Consider the following 21,209-nt stretch of genomic DNA (forward strand, 5'->3'; position numbering starts at 1 on the left):
TTCATACGCTGACAGGTTGAAAATGCCGGGGTTGTTCTCCCTGGAAAAGCGGAGACTTAGAGGAGACATGATTGAAACCTTCAAAATCCTAAAGGGCATAGAGAGGGTAGACAGGGATAGATTCTTCAGACTGTGGGGAAACACAAGTACTAGGGGTCACTCGGAGAAACTGAAAGGGGACAGGTTTAGAACAAATGCTAGGAAGTTCTTTTTTACCCAGAGGGTGGTGGACACATGGAACGCGCTTCCGGAGGATGTGATAGGCCAGAACACATTGCAGGGGTTCAAGGAAGGTTTGGAAAGGTTCCTAGAGGATAAGGGGATTGAGGGGTACAGATAGAACTAGTGGTAGGTTGTAGATAGAACTAGAGGTAGGTTATGGAATAGTCAGAAATTAAGTTTAAGTTTAAGTTTAAGTTTATTAGGATTTTATATACCGCCTATCAAGGTTTTCTAAGCGGTTTTACAATCAGGTACTCAAGCATTTTCCCTATCTGTCCCGGCGGGCTCACAATCTCTCTAACGTACCTGGGGCTCTGGAGGATTAAGTGACTTGCCCAGGGTCACAAGGAGCAGCGTGGGGTTTGAACCCACAACCCCAGGGTGCTGAGGCTGTAGCTTCAACCACCGCGCCACACACTCCTCCACAGACCTGATGGGCCGCCGCAGGAGCGGACCGCTGGGCACAATGGACCTCTGGTCTGAGCCAGTGGAGGCAACTTCTTATGTTCTTATCTTTTTTCTGATGCTTATTCTCGGGTATAATGGATAGTGCTGTGAAGATCTTGGAAGGCAAAAGAATATTTTTTATTTAAAAAATTGTATCCTTTTATTTGTGTTTTGTATTATGCATTTATTAATTTTTGTACATTGTGTTTTTAATTATGGTTTAGATTGTAAAGTGTCTTGAAAGTTTTTTCTATAAGGTGGGATAGAAAATTTTAAATAAACTTGCAAACTTTTGTATAGAGCCGGGGTCTCAAAGTCCCTCCTTGAGGGCCGCAATCCAGTCGGGTTTTCAGGATTTCCCCAATGAATATGCATGAGATCTATGTGCATGCACTGCTTTCAATGCTAATTCATTGCGGAAATCCTGAAAACCCGACTGGATTGCGGCCGTCAAGGAGGGACTTTGATATCCCTGGTATGGAGGGACCACATCTGCCCTTTTCCAATCCTCCGGTACCACTCCTGTCCATAGAGAAGCATTGAAAAGGTTAATCAGCAGAGCCACCAGAACTTCCCAAAGTTCCTTCAGCACCCTCCGATGTACACCATCTTGCCCCATCACTTTGTCTACTTTTAATTTAACTAGCTTCTCATGAACACAACCCTCTGTAAATCGATCAGGGTCGACCACTCTTCCATCTTTATTTGCATTTGTCTTCTGTAGTCCTGCTCCCAGTACTTTAGCCGTGAGCATGGAACAGAAATATTTGTTAAGCAATTCAGCCTTTTCTTTAGCAGCTTCTACATATTCCTCCCCTTCACAATGTCACTTTTGCACTTCTTCCTATCACTGATATATCTAAAAAATGTCTTGTCTTCACTTTTTGCCATGCCAGCTATTTTTTTTTTTTTCTTCCATTTGTATCTTTGCTTTCCTGACTACTCAACTAGCCTCTCAACTTTTCCAGATATTATTGCTTGTCTTCCTCTTTCTGTGATCTTTTGTAGTTTATGAAAGCTAACCTCTTATTCCTTACCTTCTCAGCACTACTTTTGAGAACCAAAGCGGCCTTCTTTTCCTCTTACTTGCCTCACAAAAAGGTTTGTCGCCCTTGCACTAACTCCTTTCAGTTTTACCCACTGCATTTCTACTCCTTCCAGACGTTCTCATCCAGACAGCAATTTGTTGATGTAATCCCCCATCTGAATAAAGTGTGTGGGGTTTTTTTTTTGTTTTTTTTTTTAAGTCTAGAACCTTTACGTTTAAATGAGCCCTCTCTATACCCATCTTAGTACCTGTGACATGCCACTGTTGGAAACAGGATACTGGACTTGATGGACCTGTAGCCTATCGCAGTATGGCAGCTGTTAAGTTCTTATGTTCCTATTTTAAAATGAATGAATATTTTGATAGTTAAAATCAATTGTTTGTAACTCTTGCAGAAAATGTTGAGCTTGCTTTGTTTTTATTTTTCTAGACACAGAGCATGCTTATTACAATTTGATCTTGAAGAAAACTGGGCAGTTTCTATCTGACTTGCAGTTGAGCTTATTGAAGTTTGCCTTTTCCATAGGAGCATACTCCCCAACTATTATGATGTTTCAACAGGTAGGCATAATTGTCATTGAGCTGTAATTTTGGTGCATGTTTGGTACTGAAATATCAGTAGTATGTATAGACAGACATATCGCACAGGGAATGTAATGGAAAAATAAAAAAACAAATCGCATGTATAGGATTTATTTGGATAATATGTATATTCTGGTTTCCTGCCCAAAAAGTGCTTAGTACAGTTTAAGGTAGATAAAATGTACCACGAGAAATGTCCAGATAACTCCTCCATATGTAATCTGCCTTGAACCGCAAGGTAATGGCAGAATAGAAATCACCAATGTAATGTAATAAAATGGAAAGAGAAATTTTATCTCTGATCTTTCATTTAAATTATTGTGGATGCTCTGGTAAGCAACACACAATCACTGAAACATAGAAAATGACGGCAGAAAAGGGCCATGGCCCATCAAGTCTGCCCACTCTAATGACCCACCCCCCTAATTCCCTCCATGAAGAGATCTCATATGCCTATCCCACTTTTTCTTAAAATCTTGCTTGCTGCTGGCCTCGATCACCTGCAGTGGAAGATCATTCCAATGATCAACCACCCTTTTGGTAAAGAAATACTTCCTGGTGTCGCCATGAAGTTTCCCACCCTTGATTTTCAGCGGATGAAGTCAAGCATGATTTGATAACGGAGCAGGGAAATGGAGATTTTTTTTGTGTGTAGAAAAAAAATTACCTGGAAATTCTACTTAATTCTGGAACAATATAAATATTACTATGTAGAATGCTCCTCTACATATTATGTATTAGAGCTATCCTGATGGCTCAGTGGACGAGTGTATGCTACTGAGTAGGTCACCTGGGCTCTATCCTTTGGGTCAGCTGCTGCATAGTGCAAAGGCTAAAATAACCCCCCCCCTCTCTGCAGATTTGATGTACAAGGTGCCAAGTCTGTATTATAGTCAATAAAATGTAGTTATCCAAAAGAATGGTTCACTTTGAGTTTGAGACCAGGACCCAACACAGTTGGTGTTTCGAAAAACACTTATTTCTCAGGGGTCCTATTGGGGAATGTAATAAGATTAGAGTGTAGCATGTGTGTAGCATGTGTGTATATGTTGTCATTGGCAACCTCAGGGCAATGGGTCCTGGGACAAGGAATACTCTTGTGTGCCGCTGCGGGCAGCACAAGGAAGAAAAATAAAAGTTTAAGAAAAAGAAACATCACCACACTAGGAAGGTAATTTTCAAATGAAGAACTGGTTTTAATCTTTATATCCAAAAATGAACAAGCCGGCCTGCTTGTTTCCTCATAGCTCAGTCCAAAGCAAAACAAACTTGTCAGGATTTTTTCATAGCAAACATAGACCCAAAACATCCAAAACTGCAAAATTAAACGGTCTCTGGGGTGAATGCTGGTTCCATGCGGTTCTAAACCTCAACAGTGCAACTCTCTCTTAAAGCTGTAACTGGCTCCACAGCCCCTCATAGTTCCAGCTTGGACAGTTTCAAAGAAAAAAAACAAAAGAAAAACAGTCTTTTCTTTTCTGCTGTTCACTTAAGCTTAAACCAGCACTACGGTACTGATCCACCCAGCAGCTGACGTGCTGGCTAAGCAGTGTGCTCTGCGTGGTAATAATTTTGCCAGAATTAGGCCCTCTATCCCACCACTTTGAATGCAGGGCAAACCCCACTGCCTGGACTTACAACAATTCAATTTCAAAAAACCAACAAAATATGACTTTCTCAGTTCCTAAAGGAGCTCTCACAATACTCCAACTCTTTCAGGATTATTAAAGAACAACTTCAATACAGTTCAAAATAGGTAAGGCTTCAATAACCCACCTAGGCAGTTTTCACTACTTGTTTTTTAGACCAGTAAACTTCCATCGGTTGGACTCTATTCTGAAGCTCAGCATTGGGCTCTGGATCTAGCTCCATGTTTTGGGGAACTTCAGACAGGCAGGAAGACGGTTCTGCTACAGCCTCAGTTAGCTCCATGCATTCAGGCTGTTGACTGCCATTCAGAGCCCTCAGCCCTGAGCGTCGCTGCCAGCTTTCTAACTGCAACCGCTCCTGTTCCCTCTGTTTCTCCTTCTGCCTCTCCAACAGTTCAGTTCTCAGGTTTAGAAGTCTGCAGTCACGCCCCCAACCCTCAGGTGCAGAGGATTTTCTATCAACTACCCTATGACTGTGTGGGGGAGGGGAAATATGCAGCTCTGCTCCCTGGCTCCCTTTACAGGGTAAGGAAGAAAAGTCGGGCAACTTGGCAGTTTGGGGTTTAAATGGCCCAGAATGAGAAGTGTCTGCTTTTGACCTGTGCACTGCTCTGGGGACACTCCTAGCAGGCATAGGCTGCATACCACAATGTATACTTTTGTGTGCCCAATGGTGCATGGCAATTGGATAATGACATCCCTGTGAGAAGAGGGACCTACATTAAAAAATGCCCATTTTAAAGATTAAACCATGATTATAAAGAGCCCAGACCAATTCTAGTTTGATATAGTACAGGCCGACATAAAACTTTGTCAATTGTGAAAAGAAATGTGGATGGTGAGATGGAGTGAAAGATAGGACTATATGTATTAAATTATGTCTAATGAATTTTAAGATACTAGTAACAAAACACACATACATACCAAGATGTTCTAAAAACACTAACTGAAGAGATACCTCATCGGCATAAAAAACCTGTTTGCTTAGTCTTACTATTGAAGAGATCTTAATGCTTTTGGTTACAGGCCAAAGAAAGAAATCTGATCCAGAAAAAGTATAATCTTTAAAGTCTCTTTCACCAAGTTAATTCTGTTCGGGCCATGATTATTAAAATGCCCTTTTCTTAGTGTCCTTAACAACCAAACCAGTTCAAGACTTGTGGGTGTTGTCAGTTGATCAACAGATGGCAACGGAGAAACAAAATAATTCTGTGCGACTTGATCTTTAAGTGCACTGTGCAGGCACATTAAGTATTTTTCTGTCTCTAGTGGCTGGTGATGGTATACATTGTAGGTCCTGGGCTGCCTAGGTCGGGTGCACTCTTGAACCAGTTATTTCTGGTCCATTTGAGTTACTTTTAAACTTTGCTTATGAAAAGGGCTGGAAAAGAAGAAAGTTTTCCTGGAAATACAGTAAATCCTTGGATTGCGATAACTTGGTGTGCGAGTGTTTTGCAGGAAGAGCAAAGCATTTTGTTAAATTTTAACTTGATAAACGAGCATTGTCTTGCAATAAGAGTACAGTGTATGCGCATGACAACTGAGCCAATGGTTATTCTCTCTGATGCTGCGGACTGTTCTAAATGAGCATGGTCTTGCAATATGAGTACGTATATGCACGTCATTTCATCACAACTGGGTTGTATCAATAGAAGTTTCGTCAGCCGAAAGCCTGAAGTCATAATGCCGTTGTACAGGGCCATGGTGAGAACTCATCTGGAGTACTGTGTGCAATTCTGGAGGCCACATTACAGTAAAGATGTGCGCAGAATTGAATCGGTTCAGTGGACGGCCACCAGGATGATCTCGGGGCTCAAGGGTCTCTCGTAAGAAGAGAGACTGAACAAATTGCAGCTTTACACTCTCGAGGAACGCAGGAAGAGGGGAGACAAGATCGAAACATTTAAGTACCTCACGGGACGTATCGAAGTGGAAGATGATATTTTCTTTCTCAAGGGACCCTCGGCCACAAAAGGGCACCCGCTCAAACTCAGGGGTGGAAAATTTCATGGCGACACCAGAAAGTATTTCTTCACAGAGAGAGTGGTTGATCATTGGAACAAGCTTCCAGTGCAGGTGATTGAGGCAGACAGCATGCCAGACTTTAATAATAAATGGGATACCCATGTGGGATCCCTACGAGGGTCACGATAAGGAAATTGGGTCATTAGGGCATAGACAGGGGGTGGGTAAGCAGAGTGGGCAGACTTGATGGGCTGTAGCCCTTTTCTGCCGTCATCTTCTATGTTTCTATGTTTATGTTTCTATGGTTGTTTTCTCTGATGCTGCGAGGTCTTGTAATGCATTGTATACATGCGTCACGTTATTACAACTGAGCTTCTTATTCTGCTTTCTGATGCTGCAGGAGTGTAGTGACTTCTCTATAGTACAGTATTTTGTTTTAAAGTTTTTGGATTGTATAACAAATCTGAGCTTCAATTATTTCTTATGGGGAAATTCACTTTGATATACGAGTGCTTTAGATTGCAAGCATGTTTTTGGAACAAATTATGCTCGCAAACCAAGGTTTTACTGTACTTGGATGGATCCCTTTCTTTTCACTTCCTCACTCTTTTGACAGCGGTTTGTTGGGGTCAAGGCTGACTGAGGTAGGCTCAAGAGCTGGATTTTAATTGAGCATAGGGAAAGAGCTCTGTTCTGGAAAGCTAATGAACATATGGAAATATTCAAAAAATCTGAATCCCTTTCCTAAACCAAATGCCTGTCCTGGCAAAACAGCACTGCACATTTTGGACCACAAAAGAGCCTCCACAGCCACTCTCTCGCTCTTTAACTAAAAGTTTTGTCTTCAAGAAAACAGCAAGTATACTTTGTTACTCTTTGCTTTTGGTGTGTGGACTATCAAAATAGGCTTTCTCTGTCAGCTCTTCTGTGGGAACTTGAGCAGCTGTGGAGTTTCCTGAACATCTTTTGGTGTTTTAAGTTTCCTAATAGCCATCTCAGTTGCTGTAGAGTTGTGCTGGACAGGCTGTTTTTGCATGGACAACATCACTGAGATCACATGATAAAGAGTAAATATTAATGCTTGGTAGTCTGATGATGAGACCATTCATTGCTATATATTCTTGTATTGCAAGACCTTGCTCATTTAGAACAGTCACTACACTCCTGTAGCATCGGAGAAAGAAGAACCATCAGCTTAGTTGTGACGTGTGTACTGTATACTGTAAGTACTTGTATTGAAAGACATTGCTTGTATATCAAGTTAAAATTTAACACTTGCAAACCAAGTTACTTGCAATCCAAGGTTTTACTGTACAGTCAAACCTCGGTTTACGAGTGCACTGGTTTGCGAGTGTTTTGCAAGACGAGCAAAACATTCGCAAAATCGGCGCCTCGGAAAGCGAGTTTGACTCGATTTACGAGCGCCACCCCCCGTGATCCGACATCCCTTACCCCGATTGAGCACTGGCACCAATGCACAGGACATGCCGTTGCCCGAAAATCCTCCCTCTTCTGTGCTGGGCTGGGCGGTGCATCGGAGATCCTTCCTCTTGCCTGTGCTGGGCTGGACTGGGCCTTGAGCATTTGTGCATGCTCAAGGCCTTCTGGTCTCGCTCTCTTTGATTCAGAATCTTGGAGAGAGCGAGACCAGAAGGCCTTGAGCATGCACAAATGCTCAAGGCCCAGTCCAGCCCAGCACAGGCAAGAAGAAGGATTTCCGATGCACCGCCTAGCCCAGCACAGAACAGGGAGGATCTTCGGGCACCGGCATGTTCTGTGTGTTGGTGCTGGTGCCAGTGCCCAATTGGGGTAAGGGATGTCGTTTTGGTGCTCAGGGGGGGGATGCTGGATCGCGGGAGGGGGGTAATAGAGCAGCGCCGGTAGCCTCGGGTGGGGGGGAGGAGGAGGTGGAACGAATCAAAGCGAGTTTCCATTCATTCCTATGGGGAAACTCGCTTTGCTATACGAGCAATTTGGTTTACGAGCATACTTCTGGAACGAATTATGCTCGTAAACCAAGATTCCACTGTATTTTAGACCAACTGTAACTGAAATGAAAATAGAAGGGATAGAGAGATAAGTACATTGACGAAACCACATGTACCTACTGAATATTGTGGTTTGTATTTGATCATTATTTTTATCCCAGGACAAGCAGGCAGCATATTCTTAACACATGGGTGACGTCACCGACGGAGCCCTCGGTACGGACCTTTTTAACTAGAAGTTTCTAGTTGGCCGCACCGCGCGTGCGCGAGAGCCTTCCCGCCCGACGGAGGAGTGCGTGGTCCCCAGTTTCTTCGTTTCCGCGGAGCGAAGAAGACGCGTGTGTTTTTTCAACGGCCGTTGAAACCACTTTTTTGCCTTCCCGCTCGCGCTTTTTTCCCTATTTTTTCTTCTTTTGCCTTCGGGTTTCTTTTTCCTTTGATTTGTAAAAAAAAAAAAAAAAAACTTTGCTTTTTTTCCCCTTTTTTCGATTTTGCCCCATCAATCCGACTTCTCGCCGCTATCTGCGGTTCCAAGTACTGCACCGCCACTATCAGTACAAGGTGCTACCGTTTGGCCTAGCTTCCTCACCCAGAGTCTTCACCAAATGCCTCATAGTAGTTGCGGCCTTCCTCAGGTCTCACAACCTCCAGGTGTTCCCCTACTTGGACGATTGGTTGGTGAAAGCACCTTCATCTCAACTTGTGCTACAGGCTACTCATCACACCATCTCTCTCCTCCACCTCCTGGGGTTCGAGATCAACTACCCCAAGTCGCACTTACTTCCCACCCAGCGACTTCAATTCATCGGAGCTGTTCTGGACACCACTCTAATGAGGGCTTTTCTTCCCTCCGATCGTCAGTGGACTCTGCTCCACCTCTGTCGTCAGGTGCTCCAACACTCCTCCATTCCTGCTCGACAAATGATGGTCCTCCTGGGACACATGGCCTCGACAGTACATGTCCTTCCTCTGGCACGTCTCCACCTCCGCACGCCTCAATGGACTCTCGCCAACCAATGGTCACAGACTACGGATCTTCTTTCTCATCCCATCTCTGTGACATCATCTCTTCAGCAATCTCTCCAATGGTGGTTGAACTCCTCAAATCTTTCCAGGGGTCTGCTCTTTCATCTGCCCCCTCACTCTATGACCATCACCACGGATGCGTCCCCCTATGCGTGGGGAGCTCACCTAGGAGATCTACGCACCCAGGGGCTTTGGACCCCACAGGAGCGTCGACATCACATCAATTTCCTGGAACTCAGAGCCATGTTCTACGCCCTCAAGGCTTTCCAACATCTTCTCTGCCCTCAGGTTCTCCTCCTGTGCACAGACAATCAAGTCGCCATGTACTATATAAACAAGCAAGGCGGCACCGGATCTCGCCCCCTTTGTTTGGAGGCTCTACGCATCTGGACCTGGGCCACGGACCGCAATCTCTTCCTCAGGGCGGTCTATATCCAGGGCGAACAGAACTCCCTGGCCGACAATCTCAGCCGCATCCTTCAACCTCGCGAGTGGACGTTGGACCCTCCGACTCTACTCTCCATCTTTGCTCGATGGGGCACTCCGCAGGTGGACCTCTTTGCAGCACCTCACAATCATCAGCTGCCCCTCTTCTGCTCCAGACTCTTCTCTCCTCACCGTCTGGCCCCGGATGCATTCCTACTCGATTGGAGGGATCGATTCCTGTATGCCTTCCCTCCACTTCCTCTGATGTTGCGGACCTTGTCCAAGCTCCGCAAGGACAAAGCCACCATGATTCTCATCGCCCCTCGGTGGCCTCGTCAACACTGGTTCTCCCTCCTGCTCCAACTCAGCTCCAGGGAGCCCATTCCTCTTCCTGTGTTTCCTACTCTACTTACACAGCAGCATCAGTCTCTACTGCATCCCAATCTGTCTTCACTCCACCTGACAGCTTGGTTTCTCTCGGGCTGACCTCTCCAGAGAATCTATCTCAACCCGTCCGCCTCATTTTGGACGCCTCCAGGAAACCGGCCACCCTCCAATGTTACCATCAGAAGTGGACCAGATTCTCCTCGTGGTGTCTCCGGCATCATCATGAACCCACCTCTCTAGCGGTGGAACTTGTATTGGATTATCTGCTCTCGCTGTCCAATGCTGGCCTCAAGTCTACCTCCATCAGAGTCCATCTCAGTGCCATCACTGCGTTTCATGAACCTATTCTCGGAAAACCCCTCACGGCTCATCCTCTGGTTTCCAGATTTATGAGAGGTCTCTTCAATATCAAACCGCCTCTCAAGCCTCCTCCTGTCGTCTGGGACCTGAATGTGGTTCTATCAGCACTCATGAAACCTCCGTTTGAGCCTCTTGCCACAACTTCGCTCAGGCTTCTTACCTGGAAGGTGCTTTTCCTAATTGCCATCACCTCTGCCAGGAGAGTTAGCGAACTGCATGCACTGGTTGCTGACCCACCGTTCACTGTTTTTCACCATGACAAGGTTGTTCTGCGTACCCACCCTAAATTCCTTCCCAAGGTGGTCTCAGCTTTTCACCTCAACCAGTCCATTGTGTTGCCCGTCTTCTTCCCTAAACCTCACTCGCATCCTGGGGAACAGGCGTTGCACACGCTGGATTGTAAGCGTGCCCTTGCTTACTACCTTGATCGTACCAGAGCTCACCGAACATCCCCTCAGCTATTTTTGTCTTTCGATCCCAACCGTTTGGGTCGTCCTGTCTCCAAACGGACACTTTCAAATTGGCTTGCTGCCTGTATTGCATTCTGCTATGCTCGGGCCGGTCTCTCACTGGAAGGAGCTGTCACGGCCCACAGAGTCCGAGCTATGGCTGCTTCTGTAGCTTTCCTCCGTTCCACGCCCATCGAGGAAATCTGCAAGGCAGCCACTTGGTCCTCAGTTCACACGTTCACTACTCACTACTGTCTGGATGCCTTCTCCAGACGGGATGGACACTTCGGCCAATCTGTGTTACAAAATTTATTTTCATAATGGCCAACCATCCCCCCTCCCTCTTTGTTAGCTTGGAGGTCACCCATGTGTTAAGAATATGCTGCCTGCTTGTCCTGGGATAAAGCACAGTTACTTACCGTAACAGGTGTTATCCAGGGACAGCAGGCAGATATTCTTACGTCCCACCCACCTCCCCGGGTTGGCTTCTTAGCTGGCTTATCCTAACTGGGGAACACGCACTCCTCCGTCGGGCGGGAAGGCACTCGCGCACGCGCGGTGCGGCCAACTAGAAACTTCTAGTTAAAAAGGTCCGTACCGAGGGCTCCGTCGGTGACGTCACCCATGTGTTAAGAATATCTGCCTGCTGTCCCTGGATAACACCTGTTACGGTAAGTAACTGTGCTTAATTGTTCTTATAAAATAAGTTAAAACAAAACAATGTATTCAGTGAGCTACATTCTGATTTTCTACTGCCGCCTTCTGTTCACAGCCCATATTTTCATTACAATTTTTGCCCATTATATTTTTTTCTTAAATACTGTTCAAAAAGTTTTATTGTTGCTTTACTTTATATTCTAGCCTTAATTAAATTATGAAAGATACTATAAATGCAGTCGCACAAAAATCTGTCTGAGATGAGTTCTAAGAATGTTTAATACATATGATTCAAAGTCCCATAGCTATGTGGTTTTCCAGGGTGGGAAATAACTTTTACTCTGAATCAAATATTCAGTTAGAATTATAGTGCAAATTAAATGGCTTTAAAAACTTTTTTCTCATAACTTGCAGATTTTTATTTTGAAGTACGTTCTTCCTTAATTCTCACATATGTAATCTAGAAGCATGACTTAACACAAGTTGAATTATTCTAATCAAGGAATAGGCATTAATTTTAAGATGAAGTACAATTAAACCAGCCTATTTGAGCCTAATTATTGAAATGCTAGATTGCAGCTGATGAACCACCTCCAGAAGGTTGCAGTGCCTTTGCTGTTATCCATGGGGAACACACCTGCCGGCCTAATGACATCAAAAGACTCCTAAAGAATGCAACTGAGAGGTAAGCCCATGGTGAAATATCAGCCATTTTAATGCAGAAGTGCAGTACTGAAGTGACAGTATTTCTGTATACCTCAGCCTTGAACTTTCTATATATAGAGGGCAATCTTCAAAGCCCATTTATGTGAGTTAATAGTGATTTGCTCAGGTAAATCTGGCTGTTTTGAAATTGCCCTCTGCCCTGCTAAAAAGTGCATAAACAGAAAATAGAAAAGGTGATTACAACTTTTTTTTTTTTTTTTACTAAATTCATTTTCAGAGACCAAAATCTCCTTTTTTCGGTTATGATATGAGCAAAAGATGAAAGTATCAAATGCAAGTGAAACAATAGCATTCCAGTGAAGGTTTCAAGGGGAAAGGTGGTTGAGAGAGAGAGTGAGAACAGAGGGAAAAACAGTTGAATGATCGGAAGGTGACAAAATAGTGTGATATAACTAGTGTGACAAAGTAATGTGATATAACTGATCTGAGTTTCCTTTCTCATTAGTTGCAAAATACCTTATAATTAAATTTCTTTTTTGTATCGTATTTATTAGATGCACATTGACAATCAAACATCAGACAAGTGCAAGGCTATACAAAACAAGATAATCTAGTCAGAGACAAGGTAATTTTCATATTCTCCCTGCCCCTCCCAAACACCCAGATACAAAATAACTGTTGAGCAACAACTAGCCTAAACTCAAGTGAGAGTTACAAATTCAGTAAATAACTCTGAGCAACAGTAGACAAGGAGTTCAAAAAAGGTTCCCAAGTAACTTGTAGTTGTTTACTTCCACGAGAGTCTATATCGGTCACCATCTGTTTCTCCATTTGATGAAGAGGTTCAGCATCCAGCCATCGCAGTAAAATAACCTTCTTGCCCAACAAAAAAAAAAAGCTCCTTTTCAGGAATCCTCTCATGCCTTTTGGCACTGGAGCCACTACAGGGCAAACAGAAAACAATAATTGTGGCGATAAGAGGCAGTGAGCATGCCACAGAAATGAGATATGTACCAAGATCCTCTTCCAAAAGGCCTGTATCAATCAACAGGAATAAAACATGTGGCCTAAAGAGGCCACCTCCTGCCTACATTTTGGACAGCAAGAATCAGTTCGCAGACCAGTCCATTGATCATGTTTGGGAGTTACATGCCAAGCGCATAACCATTTTAAAACTTAATTCTCACAAAAGGATAGACAGTTTCAATTTGGACATTGCACAAAGATACCAGCGTATGGTGTCAACTGAAATATCAACCCCCAAGTCTTGTGACCATCAAAGACTGAGTTGTGTGTAATCATATTCTGGAAACATTTCCTGAAGAAACCTATGGTGATAACGCAAGGGTGTCTAAGCACAGAGCCTCATTAAAAACCTCCAACACTTCCAACTTTAAGGAAGATTGAGGCAGAGAGCACACATAATGACCAATATCCAAAAAGGTCTCAAGGTCCAAGCCGAAACAAAGACCTCAATTCTGAATAGGGTTTAATAGAGCCATCTTCCTGTAAAGGTTGGTGGAGATTTTAAAAAAAAAGTCTTTTAGCAGCCCAATGCTGAAAAACAGCCAACATTATTCCTGGAACAAAAGCTGGATTACCTATAATAGACAATAAAGGGGATACATCAGCCCTCAACTTTAACAAAGAACAAAGCCAACGCCAGGTTTTCTGAATAGGAAAGTATACCGGGTAAGCCCGCCAATCCGATCGTAGAAGAGATAAAGATGCCTGTAACATAGCTCTAAATGAAAAGGGGACAAAATTTGCAATTCGTCTGGAGTTAAAGAAAATTGAGAAATAGAGAAATAGTTTGAAACCAATCATTGAGATGATGCAGTTGACATGCCTAAGCCAATATGTGAATATTCAAAAGACCCAGGCTTCCCTTGTCCTTAGGAGATGCTAAGGTCACATAAGACAGTCTAGGTTTTTTTACCGTTCCATAGAAACTTATTAATAGCATGAACCATACGCCTATGTGTTTCCACCGAAAATGTCAAGGGCAACATTTGAATAAATACAACTGAGATGGTAATAGTATCGTTTTATAAAGAGAAATTCTGCCCGTTAAGGACAAGAGGTAGGATTGCCAAATGGACAGCTTGCGCTCCATGTCTTGCAGTCGTGTATCGATATTAAATGGAATACAGCTGAGATAAGTCAGTCAGAATCCACACTCCTAGATATTTGATAGCATCTTTAGTCCAAGTGAGAGGAAACTCACCAGCTAATTTCCTGGGAAGAGCAAGATCCAAAGGGAGGACTACAGATTGTAACCTGCTAAGCTGGAACCCAAAATAAATGGAGAATTTGTCTAAGACACCCAACAAAGCTGGTATAGAAGAAGGTCCCTAGGTTAAAACCAAGAGGATGACATTGGCAAAAGCTAAGACCTTCATTGTCTGCCCTCCCAGGGTTACACCTGCCACAGCCGGGTCCACTAAAAGAAGAAGAGGTTCCAAGTACAATAGAAAGAGTAAAGGGGACAAAGGGCATCCCTGTCGAGTACCATGCTGAATCAGAAAAAAGGGGGTGACTTGACCATTGACTTTCATCGCCGCCATCGGGTGAGCATATAAGGTCTGAAGTGCCTGCCAAAACCAGCCAGAAAGTCCCATATATTGAAGAAGACTGAAGAGATAATTCCGATTGACTTAGCCTGGATGCTGAAAATGCTTTTGACAAACAAGAGCTCCTGGAACTGCATGTGCTGTAGAGTGAGCCAGGGACATAAGTATCTTCCACACGTTAACACAGATTGACGACCCCTGACAAAGTCCACCTGCTCTGGACCTATTAAATCAGGAAGGATAGTAGACAAGACGATCAGCCATAATTCGAGAGAGAATTTTCAGATCAACATTTAAAAGAAATGGGCCGATAAGATTTTGGCAGTGCTAAGTCTTTACCAGGTATAGGAAGCAAGGTAGAAATGCAGAATTAGAGCCCACAGGGAAAGCTCCCTCCGATATCACAGCTTCATAATGCGAAAATAAGGGGGCACAGACTTGAGGAAAGAGCAGTTTGTGAATCCATCGGGGCCTGGGGCAGTTAAATTACTCAATGCTCCTCTAACAGCTAGGGAGCTGCAGCGCACTGTTAAATCATTAAGTAAGGCCAGATGTGCCTGGGAAAAACACGGTATCCTAAAGTCCTCCAGATAATCAATTAGAGAGGGACCAGAATTAAGAGTAAGCTCTTCATACACGGTTTGAAAAAATGACTGAAAAACCACTGCTATATCTGGTGTCCTTTGTTTCAACAAGCCATTAGAGCCTTTGATTATAGGAATGTAAGTGGGACCCTGCCAAAAGGTGACTAGGTTTTTGTACATGCTTGTAAAACTTAAACTTCTTATGAAAAAGGAATATCTTTGTAGAGCATCATGAAGTAGAGCATTTAATGCAGGTTGAGCTGCAAAATAAGCTTCCTTAGTGGGCCTAGAAGGGTGATGAATAAACTGAGATTTGGCTTTCCGTCATTGCTTTTCCAGCTGGATAATGCCTTGGGTCAAACAGCGAGCTCATGAACTGCCTTAAAAGTTTCCCAAAACAAAGGGGGATTATCTTGATGTTGCGCATTGAAGGTACAATAATCCTCATATTTAGAGATTAAATAGGAGTGAAAATGTTTATTCTGATAAAGATAAGCAAAGAACCTCCATCTAGGCATCCCAGAAGAGGAATGAGGTAAATTTAATTCTATCCAATAGATGTGTAGTTGAAAACAACTATGGGTCTGATTTTCCGCTGAAAGGACCTGCGAAAACAAAGATGTGGAAAGTAAAATATAGTCTATTTGGGACAGTGAACCATGTACATGAGATAGGTGTATAGTCTTTGGCAGTAGGATTCAGCAAATGCCAGGAGTCACTAAGATCTAAGGATCAACATAAGAATGGTAAACCTTTCCTAGTGCCCAATATAGTCTCTTTAGCGCAGTGGTCTCAAAATCAAACCCTTTACAGGGCCACATTTTGGATTTCTAGGTACTTGGAGGGCCTCAGAAAAAATAGTTAATGTCTTGTTAAAGAAATGACAATTTTGCATGAGGTAAAACTCTTTATAGTTTATAAATCTTTCCTTTTGGCTAAGTCTTAATAATAATATTGTCATTTATAGCAAAAGAGACATATGATCAAGAAACTGTTTTATTTTACTTTTGTGATTATGATAAACATACCGAGGGCCTCAAAATAGTACCTGGTGGGCCGCGAGTTTCAGACCACTGCTTTAGTAGGTTCAGATCTATCCATCTGATTAGCTAGAACCTGGTTGATGTCTCCTGCAAGAATCATCCTGCAAAGATAGATGAACCAGCTTGTGAAAAAAGGCATGTTCATACATGTTAGGCACACAGACAGCTAGAAGATAGAAATCCAGCCCCGACACCTGAACCCACAGAAATAAATATCTCCCATCGGAATCTTTCTGAATTTGGGTAACGACTCATTAAACCTTTTTCGGATTAAAATGGCCATCCCACCTTTCTTTAAGGGATTCGATAAGTAAAATACTTGGCTCACCCATGCAGTGCAGAGTTTAGAGTGTTTGACATCTGTAAGCTTAGTCTCCTGCAAGCAGGCAATATCTACTGCTCTTTGTTGGAGATTTGTTTTTTTTTTGTTGTTGTTGTTAACATAAATTGTTGACTAGAAAGGTAAAATTAAAGTACATATTTTAATTTTTGGTTCTGATTTAACTAGTTCACTAGAAAATCCAAAAGTTGAAATGGAGTTACAGAAGTCAGAATGGGATGGAACGGCGTTCAGTACTTCTGGAGGCGACATCAACCAACCTCCTCTTCCCCCATCTCCCATTCAACAATCTGGAATTTACCTTGGCATCAAAGTAACCCTTCCTCTCCCACCCCAAGTGTACCTTGTTTTAAAGGTGTATATATGAGAAAGAAATAACATAGAAACATAGAAGATGACGGCAGAAAAGGGCTACAGCCCATCAAGTCTGCCCACTCTGCTTACCCACCCCCTGTCTATGCCCTAATGACCCAATTTCCTTATCTTGACCCTTGTAGGGATCCCACATGGGTATCCCATTTATTCTTAAAGTTTTGCACGCTGTCTGCCTCGATCACCTGCACTGGAAGCTTGTTCCAATGATCAACCACTCTCTCTGTGAAGAAATACTTTCTGGTATCGCCATGAAATTTTCCGCCCCTGAGTTTGAGCGGGTGCCCTCTTGTGGCCGAGGGCCCCTTGAGAAAGAAAATATCATCTTCCACTTCGACACGTCCCGTGAGGTACTTAAATGTTTCGATCATGTCTCCCCTCTCCCTACGTTCCTCGAGAGTGTAGAGCTGCAATTTGTTCAGTCTCTCTTCGTACGAGAGACCCTTGAGCCCGAGATCATCCTGGTGGCCGTCCGCTGAACCAATTCAATTCTGCGCACATCTTTACTGTAATGTGGCCTCCAGAATTGCACACAGTACTCCAGATGAGGTCTCACCATGGCCCTGTACAACTTTATGACTTCAGGCTTTCGGCTGACGAAACTTCTATTGATACAACCCAATATCTGCCTTGCCTTAGATGAAGCCTTCTCCACTTGATTGGCAGTTTTCATGTCTGCACTGATGATTACTCCTAAATCTCGTTCTGCTGAAGTCCTAGTTAAAGTTTCTCCGTTCAAGAAGTACGTCCTGCATGGATTTCCGCTTCCGAGGTGCATAACCTTACATTTCTTAGCATTGAAGCCTAGCTGCCAGGTTGAGGACCAACTTTCCAATTTAAGCAGGTCCTGCGCCATATAATTCTGTAAACTGCATTCACTTACTATATTACATAGTTTGGCGTCATCGGCGAATAGTGTTATTTTACCTTGAAGCCCTTGAGTCAGATCCCCTATGAATATGTTAAAAAGGAGTGGACCCAGGACCGAACCCTGTGGCACTCCACTGGTCACCTCCGATGTTTTAGAGAGGGTACCATTAACCACCACCTTCTGAAGTCTGCCACTCAGCCAATCATTGACCCATGCAGTTAGTGTCTCTCCTAACCCCATCGATTCCATTTTGCTTAGCAGCCTGCAGTGTGGGACACTGTCAAAAGCTTTACTGAAGTCCAGGTACACGACGTCCAAAGACTCTCCCAAGTCCAACTTTCTTGTTACCCAGTCAAAGAAGCTGATGAGATTGGATTGGCAGGACCTACCCTTGGTGAATCCATGCTGACTGGGATCCCGAAGATTCCTTTCATTCAAGATCGTGTCCAATTTGCTTTTAATATGTGTTTTTGCTATGAGTTTGCACACTATTGATGTGAGACTCACCAGTCTATAATTCGCAGCCTCTGCCCTGCAACCCTTTTTATGCAGAGGAACGACATTAGCTAATTTCCAGTCCAGGGGAACTTTCCCCTTACTTAGGGAGAGATTGAATAGCTCAGCCAACGGTTTCGCCAGGACATCGAAACATAGAAACATAGAAGATGACGGCAGAAAAGGGCTACAGCCCATCAAGTCTGCCCACTCTGCTTACCCACCCCCTGTCTATGCCCTAATGACCCAATTTCTTTATCTTGACCCTCGTAGGGATTCCACATGGGTATCCCATTTATTCTTAAAGTTTTGCACGCTGTCTGCCTCGATCACCTGCACTGGAAGCTTGTTCCAATGATCAACCACTCTCTCTGTGAAGAAATACTTTCTGGTGTCGCCATGAAATTTTCCGCCCCTGAGTTTGAGCGGGTGCCCTCTTGTGGCCGAGGGTCCCTTGAGAAAGAAAATATCAACTTCCACTTCGACACGTCCCGTGAGGTACTTAAATGTTTAGATCATGTCTCTCCTCTCCCTACGTTCCTCAAGAGTGTAGAGCTGCAATTTGTTCAGTCTCTCTTCGTACGAGAGACCCTTGAGCCCCGAGATCATCCTGGTGGCCGTCCATTGAACCGATTCAATTCTGCGCACATCTTTACTGTAATGTGGCCTCCAGAATTGCACACAGTACTCCAGAAGAGGTCTAACCATGGCCCTGTACAATGGTATTATGACTTCAGGCTTTCGGCTGACGAAACTTCTATTGATACAACCCAATATCTGCCTTGCCTTAGATGAAACCTTCTCCACTTGATTGGCAGTTTTCATGTCTGCACTGATGATTACTCCTAAATCTCGTTCTGCTGAAGTTCTAGTTAAAGTTTCTCCGTTCAAGAAGTACGTCCTGCATGGATTTCCGCTTCCGAGGTGCATGACCTTACATTTCTTAGCATTGAAGCCTAGCTGCCAGGTTGAGGACCAACTTTCCAATTCTCTGAGCACTCTTGGATGCAAATTGTCTGGTCCCATGGCTTTGTACACCTTGAGTCTTGCCAGTTCACTGTAAACTTCACCTGGTGTGAACTCAAAATTCTGAAATGGGTCTTCTGTGCTTTGTGTTGCCTTCAACTGCGGACCGTGTCCCGGTGCCTCACAGGTGAAGACTGAGCAGAAGTATTCATTCAGTAGTTCGGCTTTATCGGAATCTGCTTCCACAGAAGAAATCTTTTGTAAACAACTTTAAAAACTGAAAGTGGGCAAAGCCACGGGGGCCAGATGGGATCCATCCTAGAAATTTGAGAGAAATCTGAGAAGTTTTGGAAGGCTCCCTTAAATTCCCTTAACAAATCATTAGAGACAGGAGAAGTTCTGTGTAATTTGCGAGCCCACAGGAAAAAATGCTTGAATACCTGAATAAAGTCATGTAATCGGTCTGAGCTCTCCTGGGAGAATGGTATAGAAAATTGAATGAATAAATAAATAATTGGAGGAGAGTGGATGTGGTCCCTCCTTACAAAAGTGCAAACGGAGAAGATGTGTTAAACTACTGGCTGTTTAATCTTACATCAGTGGTTGGAAAGATAAAGGAGGTGTTTCTCAAGGAAAGGATAGTAAATTACCTGGAATCCAGTGAATTAAAAAATCGTGACAAACTAATCTTGATTTTTTATTTTATTTTTTTTTTTACTTGGAGACCAGAGAACTGCATAGTGCACTAGTGCTAGATGCAGTCTACTTAGATTTCAGTAAGGCTTTAACACAGCTGCTCATAGGAGAATCATGAATAAATTCAGCTGTCTTAAGTTGGATCCCAAAGTTGTGAACTGCATCAGAAATTGGTTGACTGTGAGAGGGTGGTAGTAAATGGAGTTTACTCAAAGGATAGAAAGGTAAGTAATGGAGTGCCTCGAGGATTGGTACTGTGGCTGATTCTATTCAGTATGTTTGAGTGTCCTGAAAGGTTAGCAGAAAAATTTGCCTTTTTTGCTGCTGATACCAAGATTTGCAATAAGAGTGGACAACCTGAGAAAGGATCTACAAAAATTGGAAGAATGGTTCTAATGTTTGCACTTCTTCACATTAAGAACATAAATATAGCCATACTGGGTCAGACCAATGGTCCATCCAGCCCAGTATCTTATTTTTAAAAGTGGCTAATCCAGATCACAAATACCTGGCAGAAACCCAATTAGTATCAAGTGTGTGTATGTGTGTATGTATATGTATGTGTATGTGTATCTCCTCTATAATAAAACCCTAGATTTGTAATTTTTGATGGAGTGAAAAATCGATCCACTTGTACCTCAGGATTTTGTAGACTTCAATAATATCTCCCTCAGTTATCTCTTTTCCAAGCTGAAGAGCCCTAACCTTTTTAGTCTTTCCTCATACGAGAGGAATTCTATCCCCTTTAGCATCTTGGTCGCTCTTCTTTGAACCTTTTCTAGTACCACTGTATCTTGAGATAAGGAGACCAGAATTGAACGCAGTATTCCAGATGAGGTCACACTATGGAGCGATACAGGGGCATTATAACATTCTTAGTCTTGTTAACAATCCCTTTTTTAATAATTCCTAGCATTCTAATTGCTCTTTTGGCTACCGCCAGGACCACAGGAGATAAATGCTGGACAATTAAGAGAAGGAGATAATAAAAAATGTTGGACCTTGTAGGGTTGGGGGGAGGGCAGGGAGAGAAATTCTGGACTATTGGGGAATGAAGGCAAGGAAGAAGGAGAAATGCTGAACCATATGGGGAGGGAAGGAGAATAAAGCGGTGGAGAAGGAAATGCTGATTATTGTGGGAAGGGAAGAGACAGGGAGATGGATAGGCTTCATATTGGGAGGAGCATGGAGAGGAGGAGGGAAAGGAGATGCTGTGCTACAAAGATATTGAACATAATGGCAACTTCCCATTGCTTCTCCTAAATGGTTTCAAGGAGATGTACAAGAGGAGATTGAGTACAGGGGATAAAAATGTGGTAATGGAGAGTAAGTGGCAAAAGGGAATAGGAGATGGGGGAAGGAGTGAGAACAGAAATGAGAGGAGGAGAAAGAAAATT

The 21,209-nt window shown here is 43.4% G+C and overlaps 1 protein-coding gene across 2 annotated transcripts in view; it reads left to right on the forward strand.

The window, feature by feature from the left end:
- UGGT2 (UDP-glucose glycoprotein glucosyltransferase 2) overlaps positions 1-21,209 on the forward strand; it is a 448,230-nt gene that overhangs the window by 38,353 nt on the left and 388,668 nt on the right. For both annotated transcript variants that reach the window (XM_033949012.1, XM_033949013.1), the window contains exons 3-4: positions 2,148-2,278; positions 11,779-11,891. In XM_033949012.1, coding sequence (XP_033804903.1) covers positions 2,148-2,278; positions 11,779-11,891 — 244 coding nt within the window. The remainder of the gene's footprint in view (positions 1-2,147; positions 2,279-11,778; positions 11,892-21,209) is intronic.

The sequence above is a fragment of the Geotrypetes seraphini genome, chromosome 6 (assembly GCF_902459505.1).
Source record: "Geotrypetes seraphini chromosome 6, aGeoSer1.1, whole genome shotgun sequence".
Lineage (NCBI taxonomy): Eukaryota > Metazoa > Chordata > Amphibia > Gymnophiona > Dermophiidae > Geotrypetes > Geotrypetes seraphini.